General features: G+C 32.5%; 1 protein-coding gene across 1 annotated transcript; it reads right to left on the reverse strand.

The window, feature by feature from the left end:
- Nucleotides 1-6980: 6980 nt before the first annotated feature.
- Nucleotides 6981-10721, reverse strand: LOC132743057 (mucin-2-like). Its single transcript, XM_060731569.1, has 2 exons — nucleotides 10359-10721; nucleotides 6981-10171 (listed from the first exon to the last, which is right to left on the reverse strand). Exon 2 carries the CDS (start codon nucleotides 10035-10037, stop codon nucleotides 6981-6983), a length of 3057 nt encoding a protein of 1018 aa, XP_060587552.1. The 5' UTR covers nucleotides 10038-10171; nucleotides 10359-10721.
- Nucleotides 10722-20039: the final 9318 nt, after the last annotated feature.

Consider the following 20039-nt stretch of genomic DNA (forward strand, 5'->3'; position numbering starts at 1 on the left):
TATATGATTGTTATTGTATGTTCTTAATGTGTAACCTTCTTTAAATAAAGATATTATTATTATTATTATTATTTATTGAAGTTTCAGAAAAATATAACAACACTGACTGAACATTCAAAATAGATCCTTAAATTGCCGATTATGTTTGTTTTTGTTTTGTTATTCGTGAATTTTTATCCCAAAAAGGTTTTTTCCCTTTGAAAATTTACCCAAATTTTTTTTCATTTTAAATATTCCCTTTTTAATTATAGAAAATCATTTTTAATTTTTAATTTCATAAAAAAATTTGAAATAAACCCAAAATTTTTCCCCTTTTTTAGAAAAACAGGGTTGTTTTTTTTTTTTTTTTTTATTTTTTCCCCTTTTTGTTACTTAAAGGGGAAAATTGGCCAAATTTTTTCCGTATCTTAAAAAGGGGTTTATCATTTTGTAAACCATTGTAAATACATACAATTAAAGAATTTTGATGCTTTTAAATTCCCTTTTAAACCTTATGTGCCTTTTTTTAAAAAAATTGGGGGGGGGGGGGTTTTTAAAAAAGGTAAATTCCCTTTTTCCCTTTAAATTTTTAAATACACAAACATTTGTTTAATTTAAAAAAAAAGGGAAAATGTTTTAAATTTAAAATTTTCTCATAGATCTTGTTCGCAGGCAATGTATTATGCTTTTTTTTGGAAATTTTAAAATGGAGAAATTTGTTTTTAAAATTATTTTTTAATCTTTTGGTTTTAAAATTGGGAATGTAATGAGTTTGATCGGGAATGTTTGTATTTTAAATACCCCTTTAACCCCAAAAAAATTGTAAAAACACTTTGTACAAATTTAAAAAACAAAAAACAAAAAAAAAACCCCAAAAAAAATGACACCCCCCAAAAAATGTCCTCTAATTTTTGAAAAACCCAAACGAATAATGAAACTGGGGAACTTTGTTTCCCGCTTTTTGGGCGTTCCAGAATAACCCAGTTCATTTTAAAACATCTTTCCGACCTAATCTCGGCGACTTTTTATACCCGGGGAGTAAAATATCACGCGGGTTTTTTTAACTAGCTAAAAATTTGGTTTTAAAATTTTTGCCAAAATCTATTGCCGTGTCTTTTTCCCATTAATTTTTAAAATTTCTTTTTATTTTTTAATTTTTCAATTTTCACTTTTTTCACTTCAAATTTTAAGGTTTAATTTAAATTTCAAAAAGGGCTTTAATGAAAAAATTTTCCCAAGGGCCCTTATGAAAAAAGTAAAACATTTATGAGAAAACTGGTTTTTAAGAATTTAAATTTTTGGCCCCCCAAGCTGGCCTTATTTTTTTTTCCAATTGAAAAAACCCTCGCCATTTTTAATTTCCTGAAGGTGGGTTTTCCCCGGGGAATTTTAAAAAACTTTAATCCCCATTTCCCAATAGCAAAAAACCGGGAAATTTACTTTAATTTATTTTTTCATTAAGAAATTAAATTTTTTTTATTTTATGTGTATTATTATTTTTAAAAATTGTTTTCAGAATGGTTCGTTTTTTGGCTTTAGACTGTCATATAAGCGTTCTGCTTCATGCTAATATGACAGTCTTCAGCCCAATAACAAAGCCATTATTAAAGCACTTAATTATTAGCATTATAAAAATACTTGTTTTCTTAAGCTATAGAGCAATGCTGCGTGGTATAAGTGTGCTTTTATCAATTTTGTATTTTATGTAGGTTTTTTTAAAGCATAATCTCACTAGATTTCAAAATTATAAATAGATACTACCAAACAGGGAGGTCAGGAGTTGAATTCCTTCCTCTTCGATGTGTTGTACATGATAAGTTCAACTTGGTTCTAGTTGATCCGTTGTTGTTTTTGTCCGCACTTTGTTTTAATATTCCTATTTGAACGCGTACACACTTACTTTGAATCTTAATTAGAAATATTCTTTGGATAGTTTATGGTTTTGTGGTCACCATAAATATTATTGTTACCTCAATTGCAACGTTATCTATTTTGCCATGAAATGTTACCACAAAATAGCATATATATTACATCTATTATATTCAAGTAAAAGGAGGTGTGTGTGCGGAGGGGGGGGGGGGGTATAAATACGGAGAGGAGTGGGGGAATTAAACGAAGAAAAGTAAAAAAGGAAAGGAACGATTCCTTTTTATATACAATAAAACTACTAGCAAAAGACAATACCAAACAGATTGAAACACACTCGAATATTTTTTCCATCGACTTTTTGGATAAACTGAAAAAATGTTTTTAAAATTTGTAAGAGACAAATCCCATTTTTAGCGTTCCCCAGGGCTTTCCCTTAAATGAAAACCATCTGCCGGGAAATTTTTATCCCCCTCAAGAACAAAAGTGACAAAAAGTTACGGGAAGGGCCCCGCCGTTTAAAAAGCGGATTTCATTTTCTTTTGTTAAAAGACATCGCCGTTTTGAAAAGGGAAAGTGACTACAAATTTAAAAGGCGTTTTTGAAAAAAAAGCCCCGTTTTGAATAGGGAAAAGGTAACATTTCTTTGTTACAAGGATCTTTGAAGAAAAAACCCTTTAAAAAGATGTGACCTGTCTCCCCCCGTATAAAAAGGTTTTGTTCTTTAAATTCCCTTTGAAAGGAAATGACGTAAAAACGCTCCCAAAGGGTCATTTTTGACAAATTCCCTTGGGAAAAAAAGTCCTTTTTGAAAAAACGGAAGTGACGTATACCAGTATACCCCGGGTACGGGTAAGAACTTCGTTTTCCCTTTACGCTTGCAAAATTTGGCCGTCGGGACAAGGAAAGGACGACTTGTAACCTCCGTTTTCCCTACATTCTTTTGATAAAAGGGGAAAAATTTTATTAAAAAAAATTTTTTTAAATTCCCAGCCGTTTTTTAAAAGAAACGGGAAAAATTTAATTTTAAAAAAATTTAATTTTATTCAAAATTCCCAACCAAAAAAACTTTTACCAAAATTTTTTTAAAAAATTTTTAACACCTTCCTTTTTTAAAAAAAAACGTTCCGAAAAACCACATTGGCAATTTTCCTGATTATAAAAATAAAGATGAAAAAAAGGGCTTTTTTAAAATTATTTCACCCTTGCGCAAAGTAAAGGGGAAAATTTTCCCCTTTTAAGGACGGGAAATTTTTTTCAAAAAACGGGAAAAAACCGAAAAGGTTAAAGGACAAAATTTCAGATTCCCATGATGAAGGGAAATTTTCCTTTTTTGTAGTCCCTTTTTCTGGGTTACAAAACCCCGTGACTGCTTCATAATGATTAAAACCAAAAAGAACGCTGATACAGTCGAAAGAAAATTTTTGAGGGCCATATCCCGAAAGATTTAAATAATTAAAAAAAAATTTGTTTAAGCTTCTTAAATTAAATTTCCCCCAAAACAGATTTTGTGTTATAATAAAAATTAGCAAATAAATGCCCTCCCCGTAAAAAAATTTTAAGAAATTTAGATAAAATTTTTACTCAGTTGGGCTAATTCCCTTTGTTTTTTCATTTGAAAATGTTAAATTTTTCCAGGGAAAGTGTCCCCTAGGAAAAGGGGGCCCCCCAAATCCATTTTTAATTTTTTGATTTTTTGCCAAATATCTTTTGGGGTACATGTGCCAAATTGAAAAATAAAATCCTTTAAAAGTAAAGGGGAAAAACTTTAGAAATACTGAATTTAAATCCAAGCAAACCCCCCAAGGTGCCCATTAAAAGTACGGTTTTTTTTTGCTTTTTACAAAAACTGGGAAAAACAAAGAAAAAAGGGCCCAAAAAGCCCTAGATCGCTCACCTGACACAAAACCCCTCCAATCAATATTTTGACTTTCTCCTTTTGAGTTTTTATAAAAAATTTTGTCCCAAAAAATAACCCCCTTTGATGCTAACAATGTTTTTCCATATTTGGGGAGTGGACCTTGCTTTTTAAACCCCAGGTAACCCTAATCGATTTTTACCAAAAAACATCAAAACCAAAATTCCCGACCAATTTCCAAGGGGTATTTGGATAACAACAATTTGCCACTTTAGAATTAACAATATTTTTCTTTTTTTTAAATCCGTGAAATTTTTCCCTCAGAGTGATTTTAAACTTTTAAAATCAAATCCCGGGGGGCCAAATTAACTAAAGAAACCAAGGGGGAATTTCCCCTTTTTTAAAAATTAAGGTTTAAAAAAAATTTGAAATTTTGAAGGCAAAAATTAATGTTTTTAAAAAAAACCAAAAAAGGGAAAAAATTGTTTAACAAAAAAAGGTTTTTTTTTTTCCAAATTTTTTTAAAATGGGGGACCTTAAGATTTTTTGAAAACCCCCGGGGTGACCCCAAAAATTTTTTTTTTTTAAAAAACTCGACCTAAAAAAAAATCAATTTTTTTTAAACCAAAAATTTTAGGGAAAAAAAGGCAATTTTTTTGGAAAATTTTTTTGGATCAAAAAAAAAAGGGTTTTGGAAAAAACCAAAAAAAATCGGGCCTTAAAGAAAAAGCCTTTTTAAAAACAAAGGCAAAAAAAGGTGGGGGGAAATGGGTTTTTGCACAAAAAATGGTTTGGATTGAAAACCTGTTTTTCAATTTTTGGTAATGGAAAAGAAAAAAGGGGTTTCCGGGTCAACCCCCCCTTAGCACCGGGCCTTTTTAAGCCCCCGAATAAATTAAAAAATTTGGGGGCCAAAAAAAAAATTGGGTTAAAAATTTTTTGAATTTAGGGGAAACATTCCCCCCAAAAAATGGGGGGAAAATTAGAAAATTGGGGGAAACGATTTGAGTGTTTTTAAAAAAAAAAACCCTTTTTTTTTTTTTAGCCTTTTTGTTTTCCGAAAATTGAACCATTTGGGGGTTCCCCGGGAAAACTCATGGGAAATTAAAACGGTTTTTGTTCACTGATGAGTCAAGGGTTTTTACCTTTGACTTCACATTGAAAAGTGCTAGAGTCTGGAAAATGAGGGTTTAAAAATTTCAGACTGCAAATATAGCTAAGCATGAAAGCTACGGAGTTTTGGGTCAGGGTTTTGGGATTGGGGAGGACAGCTGGGATGGGCGAACCGACCTTTGGGTTTTGCTAAATTGGGGGCCAAATTGACAGGTTTAGCAATACATTTAAGACACTTAGAAAAACCAGATTATGTTGTTTTGCTGGAGGGAGTCGGGATCATTTTATTTTAATGGGCAATAATGCTTTTCCCCTATCGCCAGGTTGGTCAGGACTACCTAAGAGGGAGCCCATTAGCGCATGGGCTGGCCAACTCCCCTTTTACCTGGCTTAATTCCCAAAAGAACTCATGTGGGGAAAAAGCTGCAATTTGAAATTTCCTTTGTCAGCAGCAAATCAGAACCATCCGGGAATTGGAGTCATATTGGGCCAATATCCCTTAGATAGGGGGATGAGAAAGGGGCTGCCAAGGGTGTCAGTGAAAGTCACGGGGCACCACACGGTATTTTGTTAAAAATTTAAACAAAAAAAACAACAATTTTTAAAAAATTTGGAAAAAATGCTGCAAAATTTTTAAAATTTTTAAAAAAAATGTGGGGTGGTTTTTTTTGTGTTTGGGGTGTGTGGGAAGGGGGTGTCATGCTCTTCCAAGCATAAAATTAGTGTAAAACTCATTTATGAAGTTAATTCGCCCTTCAGCTGAATTCAATTTGATACAATGGTAAATTTAAAATTTTAAAAAACCCATCGCTCCCGGGGTTAAAAAAAAAACAATTCCCCAAAAAAAATTCACACCCAAAAAAAAATTGCTTAGCAAAAGTTTTAGTTTAAAAAAAGCATTGCCCCGGAAAAAAATTTTAAAAATAGATCATTTTTACCCTTAGATGTTGAAATTTTTTTCCAAAGACCCTTCTTTCCGGGGTGTCTGTGTCGTTGAGGGCTTTTTTTTTGGCTGTGAACAAAGTTTTTATGGATACCCCTATAGTTTTAGCATTTTGTTGTTGTTGAGACGATCCGTTGTATCTTCTGTTGTTTTCTGAAAATCGATATCGTTGTTCTTCTGTTTTTTGCTGAACTCGATATTGTTGTATTTTTTGTTGTTGTTGAACCGATTTTTTTTTAATCGAATTTTTTATTTTTTTTTCTGTTTTTTTTTGTTTGAACCTTTGAATTTTTTTCGGGTTTTTTATTTTTCTTGTTTTTTGTTGAACTTTTATATCGATGTATCTTCTGTTGTTGCTGAACTCGGGTATCCTTTTATCTTTTTTTGTTGGTGAACTTGATATTGTTGTACCCTTTTGTTGTTGTTTTAAAAAGATTTCCCATGTATTTTCTGTTTTTTGTTTAACTTGATATTTGTGTTAAATTTTTGTTGTTTTCTGAAATTGATATCGTTGTATCTTTGTTTTGCTGAACTCGATATCGTTTGTATCTTCTGTTGTTTTTGAAAAAAGATATTTTTTCCGGGTTTTTAATCTTTTTTCTTTGTTGTTGAAAATCGATATCGTTGTAAACTTCTGTTGTTGTTTAACCGTATCGTTTTTCTTCTGTTGTTTTTTGAACTTGATTTTCCCTTGTTTTCTTCTTTTTTGTTTGTTTTGAACTCGATATCGTTTTTTTCTTTTTTTGTTTGTTTTTTTTGTTTGAACTTGATATCGTTTTATCTTCTTTTTTTTGTTTAACTCGATATCGTTTTTATCTTCTGTTGTTGTTTAATTTGATATCGTTGTAAACTTTCTGTTTTTTCTTTAACTCCCATTCGTTGTATTTTTTTTTTGTTGTTTTAACTCATTTTCGTTTTATCTTCTTTTTTTGTTGTTGAACTTGATATCGATGTATCTTCTTTTTTGTTGTTAAAATCGGGAAAAGTTTTATCTTTCTGTTGTTGTAATAAGGACCTGTTTTTTGTTTTTGTTTTTGTTTTTTGTTTTGGAAATTTATATTGTTGATTTTATTTGTTTTTGTAGGACCTGGGGTGTTTGTTTATTTCTGTTGTTTGTTTTAAATTTCTTTTAGTTGTTTTGAATTGAATCTTTTTTTGTTTTGGAAAACCTATGTTGTTTTTTTTCTGGTTTTGGGTTTTTTTTTGGGAAAACCCTTTCTTTTAGTTGTTTTGGTTGAATGTAATTTCGGTTGTTGTAGGACCTTGTGTTGTTTTATCTGTTGTTGTTTGACTTTCAGAAGTTGTTGATGTAATTTCTGTTGTTGTAGGACTTGGTGTTGTTTTATCTGGTGTTGTTTGACTTTCAGTGGTTGTTGATGGAATTTCTGTTGTTGTAGGACCTAGTGTTGTTTTATCGGTTGTTGTTTGACTTTCAGTAGTTGTTGATGTAATTTCTGTTGTTGTCGGACCTTGTGTTGTTTTATCTGTTGTTGTTTGACTTTCAGTAGTTGTTGATGTCATATCTGTTGTTGTCGGACCTAGTGTTGTTATATCGGTTGTTGTTTGACTTTCTGTGGTTGTTGATGGAATTTCTGTTGTAGTAGGACCTAGTGTTGTTTTATCTGTTGTTGTTTGACTTTCAGTAGTTGTTGATGGAATTTCTGTTGTTGTCGGACCTAGTGTTGCTATATCGGTTGTTGTTTGACTTTCAGTAGTTGTTGTTGTAATTTGTGTTGTTGTAGGACCTGGTGTTGTTTTATCGGTTGTTGTTTGACTTTCAGTAGTTGTTGATGTAATTTCTGTTGTTGTAGGACCTGGTGTTGTTTTATCTGTTGTGGTTTGACTTTCAGTAGTTGTTGATGAAATTTCTGTTGGTGTCGGACCTTGTGTTGTTTTATCTGTTGTTGTTTGACTTTCAGTAGTTGTTGATGTATTTTCTTTTGTTGTGGGACCTAGTGTTGTTTTATCGGTTGTTGTTTTGCTTTCAGTAGTTGTTGATGATATTTCTATTGTTGTGGGACCTTGAGTTGTTTTATCTGTTGTTGTTTGACTATCAGTATTTGTTGATGTAATTTCTGTTGTTGAAGGACCAAGTGTTAATTTATCTATTGTTGTCGGACTTTCAGTAGTTGCTGATGTAATTTCTGTTTTTGCCGGACCTGGTGTTGTTTTATCTGTTGTTGTTTGACTTTCAGTAGTTGTTGATGTTATTTCTGTTGTTGTGGGACCTTGTGTTGTTTTATCTGTTGTTGTTTGACTTTCTGTAGTTGTTGATGGAATTTCTGTTGTAGTAGGACCTAGTGTTGTTTTATCTGTTGTTGTTTGACTTTCAGTAGTTGTTGATGTAATTTCTGTTGTTGTAGGACCTAGTGTTGTTTTATCTGTTGTTGTTTGACTTTCAGTAGTTGTTGATGTAATTTCTGTTGTTGTAGGACCTAGTGTTGTTTTATCTGTTGTTGTTTGACTTTCAGTAGTTGTTGATGTAATTTCTGTTGTTGTCGGACCTAGTGTTGTTTTGTCTGTTGTTGTTTGGCTTTCTGTGGTTGTTGATGTTATATCTGTTGTTGTCGGACCCAGTGTTGTTTCATCTGTTGTTGTTTGACTTTCAGTAGTTGTTGATGTAATTTCTGTTGTTGTCGGACCTAGTGTTGTTTTATCTGTTGTTGTTTGACTTTCAGTAGTTGTTGATGTAATTTCTGTTGTTGTCGGACCTTGTGTTGTTTTATCTGTTGTTGTTTGACTTTCAGTAGTTGTTGATGTAATTTCTGTTGTTGTCGGACCTAGTGTTGTTTTATCTGTTGTTGTTTGACTTTCAGTAGTTGTTGATGTAATTTCTGTTGTTGTCGGACCTAGTGTTGTTTTATCTGTTGTTGTTTGGCTTTCAGTAGTTGTTGATGTAATTTCTGTTTTTGTAGGACCTTGTGTTGTTTTATCTGTTGTTGTTTGACTTTCAGTAGTTGTTGATGTTATTTCTGTTGTTGTGGGACCTTGTGTTGGTTTATATGTTGTTGTTTGGCTTTCAGTATTTGTTGATGTAATTTCTGTTGTTGAAGGACCTAGTGTTGTTTTATCTATTGTTTTCGGACTTTCAGTAATTGCTGATGTAATTTCTGTTGTTGTTGGACCTTGTGTTGTTTTATCTCTTGTTGTTTGACTTTCAGTAAATGTTGATGTTATTTCTGTTGTTGTCGAACCTTTTGTTGTTTTATCTGTTGTTGTTTGACTTTCAATAGTTGTGGATGTAATTTCTGTTGTTGTCGGACCTTGTGTTGTTTTATCTGTTGTTGTTTGACTTTCAGAAGTTGTTGATGAAATTTCTGTTGTTGTAGGACTTGGTGTTGTTTTATCTGTTGTTGTTTGACTTTCAGTAGTTGTTGAGGTTATTTCTGATGTTGTAGGACCTGGTGTTGTTTTATCTGGTGTTGTTTGACTTTCAGTAGTTGTTGATGTTATATTTGTTGTAGTAGGACCTAGTGTTGTTTTATCTGGTGTTGTTTGGCTTTCAGTAGATGTTGATGTACTTTCTGTTGTAGTAGGACCTAGTGTTGTTTTATCTGTTGTTGTTTGGCCATCAGTAGTTGTTGATGTTATTTCTGTTGTTGTAGGACCTAGTGTTGTTTTATCTGTTGTTGTTTGGCTCTCAGTAGTTGTTGATGTTATATCTGTTGTAGTAGGACCTGGTGTTGTTTTATCTGTTGTTGTTTGACTTTCAGTAGATGTTGATGTAATTTCTGATGTTGTAGGACCTGGTGTTGTTATATCGGTTGTTGTTTGACTTTCAGTAGTTGTTGATGTACTTTCTGTTGTTGTAGGACCTAGTGTTGTTTTATCTGGTGTTGTTTGACCATCAGTAGTTGTTGATGTAATTTCTGTTGTTGTCGGACCTTGTGTTGTTTTATCTGGTGTTGTTTGACTTTCATTAGTTGTTGATGTTATTTCTGTTGTTGTAGGACCTAGTGTTGTTTTATCTGGTGTTGTTTGACTTTCAGTAGTTGTTGATGTAATTTCTGTTGTTGTCGGACCTTGTGTTGTTTTATCTGTTGTTGTTTGACTTTCAGTAGTTGTTGATGTACTTTCTGTTGTTGTAGGACCTGGTGTTGTTTTATCTGGTGTTGTTTGGCTCTCAGTAGTTGTTGATAGAATTTCTGATGTTGTAGGACCTAGTGTGGTTTGATCTGTTGCTGTAAATTGCTGGGTTGTTGTTGAAAATGCTGAACTTGTTTGCTGACTAGATTGTGTGGTCACGACTGTAGTTGTTGTAGTTTGTGGTGACGTCATTGATGTAGTTGATGATGTCGACGATGTACTGCTAGGTGTGGAAGACTGACACGTGAGACAGCAATCCCTCTTTGGATTTTCGTAAGTATTGCATAGAAATGAGAGACACACCAGTCTATCTCCATAAAGGCAGTCTAGACAGGAAAAATAATCATGTTATCATTAAAGATTGAATTGTCATGAAAAAGATTGAATGTAGTTATTACGTTATTTAAGACATATATATTTTAACCATAACAATCTAGGAAAAAGACTAATCCAAATTTCAAAACATGACAAATCCATTGCGCAATTTTATTGTATAAAGGGTAAATATTATACCTGGATTTCCAGAACTGACTTCAGTGCACGAAAAACAGCAAGCTTTCTCCACATCCTCGTTATAGCATTCTCTCGTTGTAGATTCTCGGACTAAACCGCTACATGTCTTACCTTCCTTGGTAAATGATAGGTCATCTACGCATTCATCTTCCTTCTCTGAAACTTGGTGGAATAAAACATAAGATGAACAGTTCGAAAGTTTGGGAAAACTTGTTTTGCAAAGATTGTTATGAAGATATCTTATTAATTAAAGAATTTGTTGTTATGTAAAGTTAATATAGCGGAACATTTATTGTTATTATAGTTTAAAATGCTTTTATCACATATACAGTTCGTGTAACTTATTGATGTACGCCACTTATCTACCTATTGTCTTTTACTAAATATTTCTAATGTCGTATTGTATATATAATTATCAACTCAAAAATTTTGAAGTTTGTTTTCTCGAAAAACCACCAAGATACTGATATCAAGCTTACAACTTATTTTCCTACCCTACTTTACTTTATAGACATCGTTTGTACTTAGATCTAGTATGAAATATTCGAGGATATATAGCATACCGAAAACAAAATTTATAGAAAGAAAATCAGTATCATTCAGAAACCTGGTGGTAATTCTGTCAGTGACGTAGACGGCTTTTGTACCGTAGTTAATGACGTCGATGATGACGTTGAACTGCTTGACATCAGCGGCATGCATGTGAGACAACATTCAGTAGGATCGGTGTAGGTGTCACAAAGGTAAGGATAGCATACTTTGCGGTCTCCATAGGGACAATCTGTTGATAATGTTGATTATATATATATTGTTAGTTATATATAATATACTTTATGTATAGATTTATTTTATTTATTTCACACCTTATGAATCATCAGCGTTTGAACCATTTGATGTTCCAAACAAAATTATGAGTGGATCTTATCAGTTTAGCGTCGTTTCAATTTCCAGAAATCTATATCAAATATCTAAATCAAATAAATATCGTACTCGTTTTCATTCCGAAAAATTCACATCAAATCCTTATTATACTTGAAGTTATGTACAAAGTTCTGTCAAAATGTCTAAATATGGTGGTGTGAAATAAAGAGGTCAGTATACATTGCCGAGGACATACTGATTTTGTTGGACTCGTTCACAGCTTTAAAACCTATATATCAGATTCGACTTGCTGCCATTCCAGTATTGGTTTCACAACTGTGTACACTTCCAGTAGAATTCAATATTGTACTCAATGTTTCAATGTATAATAACCTCATAATATACATGTTAATATAAGGGAATATTGCAATGAACGAAATATTCTAATTGTTAAATTTGCTCGAGTTAATTGTGTAAAACTTATTCTAGGAAGTCTGTCGGGCGAAACGGGATGATGCTTTATGCAATTAAAAAGAGCAATACAATCCATCAGAAAAGCACATTCATCAAGTTTTGTTGTATTATATACAGTTTCAACGTATTAAAATGAGCTTTTCCCCATTGATTGACTGTCCACTAACTTATTGGCGTCCGCGCCGAAGCGCGTCGCCTCTTATGGAATGAAATCAGATTTTGTGACAATCTCCTACGTAGTGATCTCCCCTTACAGGTTAAGATCTCTGCCATCACAACATTTTCGTCAAGATATTTGACGATATGAATTTTTTCAATTTTTATATTTATTTTAAAAAGTAAACACGGTTTTGCTAATGTTTCAAGACCGATAGATGTTAGATGTGAACTTAAATAAAAAAATAATTTTGGAACATAAATATTATGAATTTTTTTTTATTTCCAAAACAATGACCCCTCTCGAAAGAGAAATCATTCAAGTAATTATTAATTTCGACTCTAAGCTTTACAAAAATCTTTTTTTTTCCAATCATTGACATATTTGAGACCAGAGTTAAAGTTTTTAATGTCGCTGTTTATTATAGATAAAACACTTTTTAAACGATTTCATTGGCGTATACGCCATTTTTACACAATCATGTGATAAGACCATCATCACGTGATCTGTGTGAAGGCAGTGGTTGTAACCGGTGCGCGGAGTTTAATTTTGGGAAAGGGCAACTGCAAAATCTTGGGCATTTTCGTCAGGCATAATAGCCGATCATTCCGATTATTGTTATGCTGTTATGGTACTCCTTTGCATTCATGTTACGTCATGGAGCGCGCGAAACTATCCGCCATTTAGATATTAAACAAAACATGGTTTTAGAATCCTTTGGAATTTAATGTGAAATAATATGCATTTCATTTTGTTAGTCTGATATTATTTACATTTTAAGGATATTTTTCTGCATCGATGTTGTGACGTCATAATTGACACATCTAAAAATAAAGAAACTTGGGTTTCCCTCTACGTTCTGTAGGCGAAAGAAAACACAAGTAATTCGTCAAATATTATGGTTGACATACATATGTACTACATATGTATAACAAAGGCTAAGTGTTGGATACGAATTTTCGTACCTCCTTCGCGGAAAATTAATGTATTTTCCGCATGAAACTTAAAGCTATAATTATAATAAAGATCTTCATGATATTCCGTAATCAAATTTTCCAGAAGTAGTGTAACATAATTATGTCAAACCATCATTTCTCAATATGTTACAAAGGATTAAATGAACGAACAGAAAATTTATTACACTTGTTAAGATAGTTACAAATGTTCATACAGGTTGGGGATGGGGAATGCAGATGAGATATTAAGATAATTCATTTCGGCATCTCATAGCTGATTCCGTCGAATTGAATTAATCTAACATGCAGTAGTCCTACTTAAAGATTTAAGTCAACCATACAACTGTATCATAGTTTGAAGACTTTTTTATTGAAAATGTGTCAGAGTCAAATCAATAACCTACACATGCACATTGCGTTATCCGGAGTGCAGCACTTCTGTTACCACATGAATGTCGGGTATAAAAATAGATCATGTTCGTTGATAGACTTCATTTTTTCTGGGTTTTAATTATTGTGACGAAAGGGAAAGAGATAAGTAATAGAAAGAGCATCGAAACGCGGGGATATCTGATTTGTACAAGGGGGGATAGCCCCCGAGTATAAATGAGATTGCCGTGTGTTTTGACGTTTTTTCTCTTTTGTATCACAGGCAAAAATGAAAACACTTTCCTTGCTGTCACAATATGAAACCCCAGAAAAAATGTTAACAATAAACAAGCATCTTATTGTGATATTTCAATCGCTATCTCTTTCTCTGTCATCACAATAAATAAAGCCCGGTCAAAATGAGCCAATCAATGGGCATGCTCTGAGGTGCGAGTAAGTAATAGTTCCTGCACTCCAGTTAACACACTGTGCATGTATACTGCAGTATGTATCCGATATAATTCTGACACATTTTCAACAGAAAGACACCCAGACCATGTGCCAAACTATGATACCATGATAGAAAGTTACATTTTTATTTCTGGGGTTTCATATTGTGACGACAGGCAAAGTGTTGCCATTTTTACCTATGATACAAAAAAAACCCCGAACATTTAAACACTCGGCAACCTGATTTATACTCGGGAGCTACGTCCCTCTCGTACAAATCAGATAGTTTCGTGTTATTATATAACCATACAGTAAATATACGTTATGGTATGTTCGAAGTAATTTTTACGTATTGAAGCGTACAGGGAACAATAATTAATTAAACACAAAAGAACTACTTTATGTTAGATTATTTCAGCGTGACGGAACATTTCCAATATACAAAAATATAATAAAATTTCAAATGGCGTTCAATTTTAATTCCTATACGTCATGCAATCATGCTTTTACAATTATTTATTCAAATCATGCATAATATCAAATTGTAAAAAAAGTATAATGGGATACCAGAAGTATAGTTACCTGCTATATTTAATTGTACATGTGAACAAGAATAACAGCACGCTGTGCTAACTTCCGGCTCATAACACAGCTTTATTGTTGACTCTCGTATCAGATATCGGCACTGGCGACCATTCAGCATGTATGTCGGATCGTCTACGCATGCGCTTACTTCTCCTTAATAAAATGTACAAAAAATATTCATATGTACAAACAAGTTAGTAAATTTTGATTATGACCTGTTCTGTATTGGCGCGTGTTCAAACCCAACCAAAATAAAATAAACATAAAACCATGATAACTGATATATCAATTAATATCTGCTAATGACCAACAAGTATTTCATTATCTTGAACAAAATCTTTAGTTCATGTCACAATATTTTCTTCCCTGGAGGTAGTTTTGCACTTTACATATTTACAGACACCTTTAATCAGTACAAATGTGACCACTGTAGCTCTGATTGACGGTTGATAAAATATTTAAACGTTTAGTTTTAAACGGCCCGGATGATTCGACAATATGCTAAAGAAATAAAAGAGAAACTGATCATCTTCACCCTGGACTTTTTTATACGAAAAGATAGTTTTCGAGTTTTTATACGGAAAGTTCGTTCTCAATTTTTTTAAACGGAAAGTTAGTTTTTGTGACAAGAGCATAATGACGTCACCATTTATTTGTTAGATACAAATGTTTATGAAATATATATCATTGATCTCAATAAATGTATAAGAAAGAAATTACGAAAAAAGTGAAAGCAGAAAGAAAGAAAGAAAGAAAGAAAAATAGGAAGGAAGAAAGTCAACATAAGATGAGTGAGAGAAACAATTTAAATGAATGGATGAATATATATTAATTGAAATAATTGTGTCACTTGCAATAAGACAAATTTTAGCAACATAATGTAAATATCTTTGGAATGTATCATTTATTTGTACAATATTATTTGGACGAATCTTTACAAATGTTACCATAAGGTCCTTCTGTTTCATTTGTTACAATAACATTACAACCTTTTAGATAAATGGCATAAAAGATATGTATAACTCGTCATGTTTACATATACATCGGTCAGGGGCACCCATCCAGTGCACTTAAGTTACAAAAATAATAATACTTTTCTAATGTTTGTGAGATTTGCTTCAAGAATCCAAATAAAACAATCTTTGTTCAATTATATAAATACATGTAAAATTATGTCAAAAAGCAGGAAATTGACAAAGATTTTCGATTAGCTAGTCATAAAGTTGATAAGAAACAACGACGCTACGGACTGGTGTCAATTAAATATTATTTAAGCGCTTACTATGAAACGCTTCTTTTTTGATAAATGAAAACATAACTTTAAATAATTAAAATAACATATATCATGTTTTACTTTACTTTTCCATTTTTACAATCTTTATAAGCATAATATTAAATCAGTTTAAATCTACTTAGTCTTTATTAAAGTTTTCTTTCTAAAGTAATTATTGTTTATTCTTGCAATTAAAATAATTATAATAAGTTTGTAAATTTGTATAATGTATGCAATGTATTTGTTTGTACGAACTAGATAATAAAAAAAATGATAAAAAAAGGAAACGACAGAAGGTAGTACGTGCTTTACAAGTGTTTTGTGATAGAATAGATGGGTTTTACATCGCACCAACAGTACTGTATATGTCATAATTACATGTATAGTGACTTTCCTGGTTTACTGGCGGAGGAAGACATCAAGTGGTCCTGTGTGTGTAAGCAAGCTGGATAGCTTTCACACATGAAATAATCCGAAGACACTTGGGCGACTAGAACCTACAACGATGAGAGGCAAATGGTTTGAAGTAAACGACCTTAACCACTCGGCCACGGATATGAATAAGGGAAGTCTCAACCTAGACTCTATGACAGAATTTACGAAAACATACACAATATGTAGTTATGCCGGCTCGCCACGGCGAGCCGGTATTACGGTAGGATTTTACTGAGAAACAACCTAAAACTCCGAAGCTATCCAAAAATTTAATCGAAGCTTGGCTTCCAGCTTTCTACAAAATTTATCTATCAGGGCTAGGATCCAAAATTATTTAGCCAATCAAATTTAATCTTACATAGCGTCAAAAAACCTTCAATTTTCACGCCATTTTTAAAAATCAGCAAGAATTGTTTTGAGCGCAAAGATATAATGATGATGAAAATGTTTGTCTTTATGAACTCTTTTCAATAAATCATATTTACACTGACTTCTGATTTAGCGATTTCACCTGTTTTCTCTGTAGTAAGTTTTCGTTTGGTTAATTAACATAAGTGTACTTCTTGTTCTGTGCATTTTTTATTTTTCCTTTTTTCCGGTCATTTTATCCTTTCCGGTATTTAGTGTATGTATTTCCTGGCCGGGATCCGGGACGCACGGGATCCGGGATCGTATAAGATATGGAGGAAAAACCTAATGAACTATATTTGTGTTGATTGATATCGCAATGAAAGGCCATTAAACGTTAATTTTTTTATTGTATATAATGAACGTAAAATTAATTTAACTTAGAATATAGATATATTTAGAGCTATTTATTAACAAACTTAAAATGCGGAAATCACAATACTTATAATTATATGCCTAATTAATTGGAAAAATCAAAGACTATTTCTTGAATTGGTCAAATCCCGGGATCCCTTTATGTTTTAAAACGATCCCAGCTTTTCTGAAAACTATATATTTGAACTGGCCAATCCGTGAGATCTATTTACATTTTAATACGATCCCGGCTTTTCTGAAAACTATATTCTTGAACTTGTCAATTCCCGGGATCCCTATATGTTTTAATAGGATCCCGGCTTATCTGAAAAACACCTTCTTAGACTGGTCAATTTCCGGGATCCCTATATTTTTTAATAGGACCCCGGCTTTTCTGGCTGAATTGATTGACAACTTGTGTTTACTTTAGGACTTGTGCCCCTCATTCCAATACTAAATAACATACATGTATTACAACTTAATTTTGTATAAAGAGACATCTTTATGAAATCTACTTATCTAACATTTTGTGGTCAAGGTCAACAGGCCATATAGTAAATGTGCATAGACATAGGTTCTTCATTCAATCTGTTTACATGCACCTTCATATATATTCATACTCATCTTGGTTAAACTGAGAGAACTTTATATGTCACTTTCAGTCAATGAGTTTAAGATTTTTGAATTTACTGGCCGAATTCCAGTTTTGAATTTATTCTACTAAATAATTAAACAAAATTTTCTTAAATTTACACTGGCCTGAACTTATATACACTGGCCATCGGGCACCGGGCCAGTGTTGACTTCACTTTTATTTTGATGTTCGCTGAAGTCTCTTCAGCTAACAGAACTGTCATTTTTACATTTAAACACACCCCTTGAAAAAAAATTACGAAGCAAGTCGCTACTAGCTTTTTTAAAAGCTAACCTTGTTAACTTATTATCTCACTAGCAATCCCATTTCCGGTCCGCTTTTATAAAATAAACCACCCATTCGGAACTGATTCGGTCCTTATCCAAAGACTGACGGAAAGGGCAGAGTAATTGCGATTGTTAAACTCCATGCAGAGGTTACTTCCCCTGATCAGTAGAAAAAAATAAGTGTGACGTAAATGATGTCAGAAGTTTGCTATGGAATAATTTTATTCTATCAGTCTTTTATAATAACCACAACACTAAAAGTAATTATGAAAACATTCCTGCATTATCTTTTTTATTTTTTGTGCAAAGAATTCGTGATGCACCATAATATTGAATAATCAGATAGAGCAAGACGATTCTTCCGTGGGTCAAATTCGAGGTACTTTAATTTTGCAACAATGGCATTAAAGTTTCATACGATAACTTAAACAATGTTATTAATGCACTTAGTTTTAATCAATGGCTTTTAGTCAAAATCTTTATTTCAGCTAGGATCACGGCAATTAGCACACAAGAGCACAGTTCAACTACAGCATCGTTACTGGGCTCGTTACTGTGTTGTCAAGCAGTTTACTAGTACTACTAATGCATTCACTTTCACAAGGATCTGATAACCTCAGTACATGCCAGAACAGAGGTACTTTGTAATTGACCATAGCAAGGTTTTCATGATCAATCACAACGAAAGTGACTTGCACCGTTCGGGAGTCGTACCCGGGTCGCCCGATTTACAGTCAAAGGTTCTATCTATTGAGCTAACCGGACGGTTATCAATCCCATATCGGGAAGATGCTATTGGAAGCAGATCTACATTTCGTATCTCCAAATGAAGAGAGTTTTGGGAGTTGTTTTATCCCACAATTACCGACTCTTCATAAAGTACTTTTCGAAAATCTTTCCAAAATCCTCATACATTGTAGTTTGACACATACGAGTCCCGTATTGCTCGCAAACTTTGATGACGGCTCTTCGAACTGGCGATGACAAAAACAATCATGGGATCTTCTTATGAACCAATATTTATAGGGGATATTTGTTTATTTCAGTGCAGGGTCGAATTGTAGTTCAGTAAGTGTACATCAACACATTTGTCATGTAAAATATTCTTTGAGTATCTTATCACTTTTGGCATGACGTCATTAGATTATTGCGTAAAATGGTCATAGTAAAACATAGTTTAACAAGATAAAATTTTAAAATTGAGTTTGCAATTATTTAAGAACAAATTATACTTTTATAAACAATTGAGTGTTTTTCTGTAAATGCTCCATTTATCCGGAAATGGAAATATATATGTTATTCTACGCTTATCATTTTGTTATAATAAAATGATATCTAAAATAATAAATTGGACATGTATAGCAAAATGAAATAAAAGTCACCAGTTTACAATTGAAGCGTCCGTTATAGCACAGTAATATTAATCCATGTGTTAGTAAATTGTGTCAACCATTAAAGCAACACGCCTCCAGAATCATGCTTATTTTATAAAAAATTTGAAAATGTATTTGAATGTGATATATTGTGATGTAACCAAAAGGATGCAGTTTACACATTATCATTGGCAATTACAAACCACGTAAATTACAAAAAGTGGTCAAAATGTGCACAAATAGCCTTACTGTGTTAATAACGCAGAAGAGATATAGTTGTAAATATTGAAAAATCAGTCATTAATCGCACATAATATGTAAAATATTACTTGAATCTTGAAACTATCTACTTTTCTTTACACCCTTGTACATTTTTTTCAAGTTTGATTTTATTGAAATATTTTTACTCATCTGGAGGCATGGAGCTTTGAAATATGATAACATTTGATAATACTGTATCATAATAATAAAGTACACAAATTAATATAAATTTATAATAACTTGGACTTACCGTTTATAATGGTTAAAATAAGCCATAGAATAATGACGAGCGTTTTCGATGCTAGCTTTGCATGGCACATCATTAAGTATATACGAAAATCGTTTAGTCTATTTATATTTCTCCATATCAACATCCATCATTTTCTCTAAGTATGCGAAACTAATCGAGCACGAAAATACAACAGGTCGGTCAACGGATGAAACATCGGTTGATTACTGACCACTCTACATTTTTGTTTTAATCAGAAACACTAGATTTCTAGTTTTATTTTATAAAATATCTGGTTAGCCAAAGTACGAAAGTCTTCGCGCCTTCTAATTCAGATTCCAGATGTCAAGCTCTAAGGTTTTCTTTTCTAACTTTTTAAAATTGTATTTCTATACTCATTAATGAGAACGATTCACCTAAAGTGTATTTTCTTTTGGAATAATTGCGTCACTAGAAAAATTCACGTTTACCCGTTTCAACACTTATTATAATTATTATCATAATAGAATAATCTCTCTCAGGATATTACGTATATTGCACTATATCAAACATACGATATTCGATTTTATATCACA

The sequence above is a fragment of the Ruditapes philippinarum genome, unplaced genomic scaffold (genome assembly GCF_026571515.1).
Source record: "Ruditapes philippinarum isolate M1 unplaced genomic scaffold, ASM2657151v2 ctg4168_1_1_1_1, whole genome shotgun sequence".
Lineage (NCBI taxonomy): Eukaryota > Metazoa > Mollusca > Bivalvia > Venerida > Veneridae > Ruditapes > Ruditapes philippinarum.